This window comes from Pteropus vampyrus, unplaced genomic scaffold (genome assembly GCF_000151845.1).
Source record: "Pteropus vampyrus isolate Shadow unplaced genomic scaffold, Pvam_2.0 Scaffold5378, whole genome shotgun sequence".
Taxonomy (NCBI): Eukaryota; Metazoa; Chordata; class Mammalia; order Chiroptera; family Pteropodidae; genus Pteropus; species Pteropus vampyrus.
This window is the reverse complement of record NW_011894159.1, coordinates 10,961-12,873: the sequence shown is the minus strand read 5'-3', so window position 1 is coordinate 12,873 and position 1,913 is coordinate 10,961. Positions and strand designations below refer to the sequence as shown.

At 56.3% G+C, this 1,913-nt stretch overlaps 1 protein-coding gene across 1 annotated transcript; it reads right to left on the bottom strand.

Annotated features, from left to right (window-relative positions):
- Positions 1-770, bottom strand: LOC105310530 (ATP-dependent 6-phosphofructokinase, platelet type-like). Its single transcript, XM_011386699.2, has 2 exons — positions 638-770; positions 1-371 (listed from the first exon to the last, which is right to left on the bottom strand). Exons 1-2 carry the CDS (start codon positions 751-753, stop codon positions 224-226), a joined length of 264 nt encoding a protein of 87 aa, XP_011385001.1. The 5' UTR covers positions 754-770; the 3' UTR covers positions 1-223.
- Positions 771-1,913: the final 1,143 nt, after the last annotated feature.

Here is a 1,913-nt window from a genome sequence, read left to right as displayed (position 1 = left end):
ACTGTGGCTGGAGGTTGAGCCAAACGTTTAATTGCACTGGCTGTGCGGTTTACAGCAGGAGATGACCCGTCGGAGTCCCAAGGTGCGAGGGCGTGAGGGGCACGGGACGGGGGCTGCACAGGGGCCAACACCAATGGGCCTCACAGAGTGCAGGTAAATAACGTTCCAGAAACGGGCGGGACCAGGAAGTCCAGGCGTCTCGGCGGGGTGTGGTCGGCCGCGTCTAGATAGCCGCAGGCTCGCCGTAGCCATGGCTGGGCACGTGCTCCAGCTGGCCCAAGTCCGACACCTCGAAGCTGGCCTTGTACTTGGCCAGGATCTTCATGAGGGGCCGCAGCTTCAGCCACCACTGCTCGCGGGGGATTCTGTGCCTGTGGACCAGATGGGAGGCAGTGGCCGGGTGAGGCCCGCGCCCACGGAGCTGGACAGGGTCCGGGGCCGGGTTCCTGCAGCCCGCCCCGTTTCCACAAGGCTCCTGTCTTCTACCTTGGTTCCCTTAAAACACTAAGCTGACCTGCTCCCCACAATCATTCAGTTCCTTGCAGGAACTGTGACAGCACCGCCCCCGTCACTCGGGACTCCTGTCACCCAGTCTAACGGCAGGAAGGTTTAGACTTGTGATGCTCTATGTACTTACTCAAAGTCCGTCTCCTTCTTCAGCTCCGCCACGGGCTGGAACAGAAAGTTTCTCTTGGAAATCCCCAGCACACAGATGGACTCATCGGTCACGAATCTTTTCCCTGTAAAAGACATGACCTGAGGCTGGAGGCCAGAGGAAGGAGGGCAGCGAGGCTCGCTGAGGCGGGGAGCAGGGTCCTGGGGGACAATGACAGTTCATGCTCCTCACACTTTTCTAGGTGGATGCCTGGCTCCCCGGGGCTGTGACAGGTGGGCAGAGAGCAAGCAGCCTGACAGTCCCCTCAGGCCTGGGGAGAGGGGCAGAGATGGTGGGAGGGGCTGCCCTCACTCCACACTCACCCCAAGAGGGGCTGCTGCCTGCGCCTGGCAGACGCCAGGGCAGTGCTCGCTAAGTACGGGACAGGAAAACGGGCTGGGACCGGAAAGGACAGCTGCAGCACGATGCTAACAGGAAGCCAGCTGGCTGCGCAGAAGGAGCAGCTGCAGGTAATGAGTAAGCATCCTTGACAAACTGGGAAAAGTAAATCCGAAAAATAGGAAGAAATACAAAAGCAGCAGTTAACGTAGAAAACAAACAGCAGAAAGCATCCAGGTCCACTTTACGAAGAGGAAAATCAGGCTGAAACTACATCACTGTTTTTGTGTAAGTCAAACGCTGGAAATGAAATTAACGAACACCCACAGCTGATAAGACGGATGGAGAAAACTGCGGGGGGCAATGCCGATCAGCACAGGTGACCTAAACCCGGAACGAGGGGCGGCATCCAAAAGGAAAGAGGCGATTGTGAAAATTTTCACACCAAACTTTGAAAATTTAGATGAACTTGAAAATTTCCTTGAAAAGGTAACTTACACAAATGATTTCAAAAAACAACCGGAGTAGTTGCATAAACAGTACAGAACGTCAGCAGTCAGCTCTGCCTGCAGAGTGTGGGGGTTTTACCAAATGCCCAGAAATCAAAACACCTGCCTTATGAATTATTTCCGAGGGGAACCCCCACGAACCTCCCAGACATCATAGCTGGAACAAGCCTGACCCAGCAGCTGCAGCTGACAAGGGCAGGACCAGCGGGAAGTGGCCGAAGCAGGAAGCTGGTACAGTGAGCACGGAGATGCACGGGGGCGCGAGGGCTCCCCAGGAAGGCCAGCTGGGCTCGACTCCAGGAAACCTGTTAGGGAGGCCTCGACGACCGTCTTGCCCAAAGCAAAACTTAGACCCTTCAGGACTGAAACCCTGTGGTGGACATCGGTGGGTAATGGCCCAAAGCCACCTG

Bases quoted from the DNA above. Each gene is read 5' to 3' on its own strand.
- LOC105310530 (XM_011386699.2), bottom strand. From the start codon at position 753: ATGTCTTTTACAGGGAAAAGATTCGTGACCGATGAGTCCATCTGTGTG. The intron at 372-637 runs GTAAGTACATAG...TCTGGTCCACAG, and splicing joins AAGAAGGAGACGGACTTTGA to GCACAGAATCCCCCGCGAGC.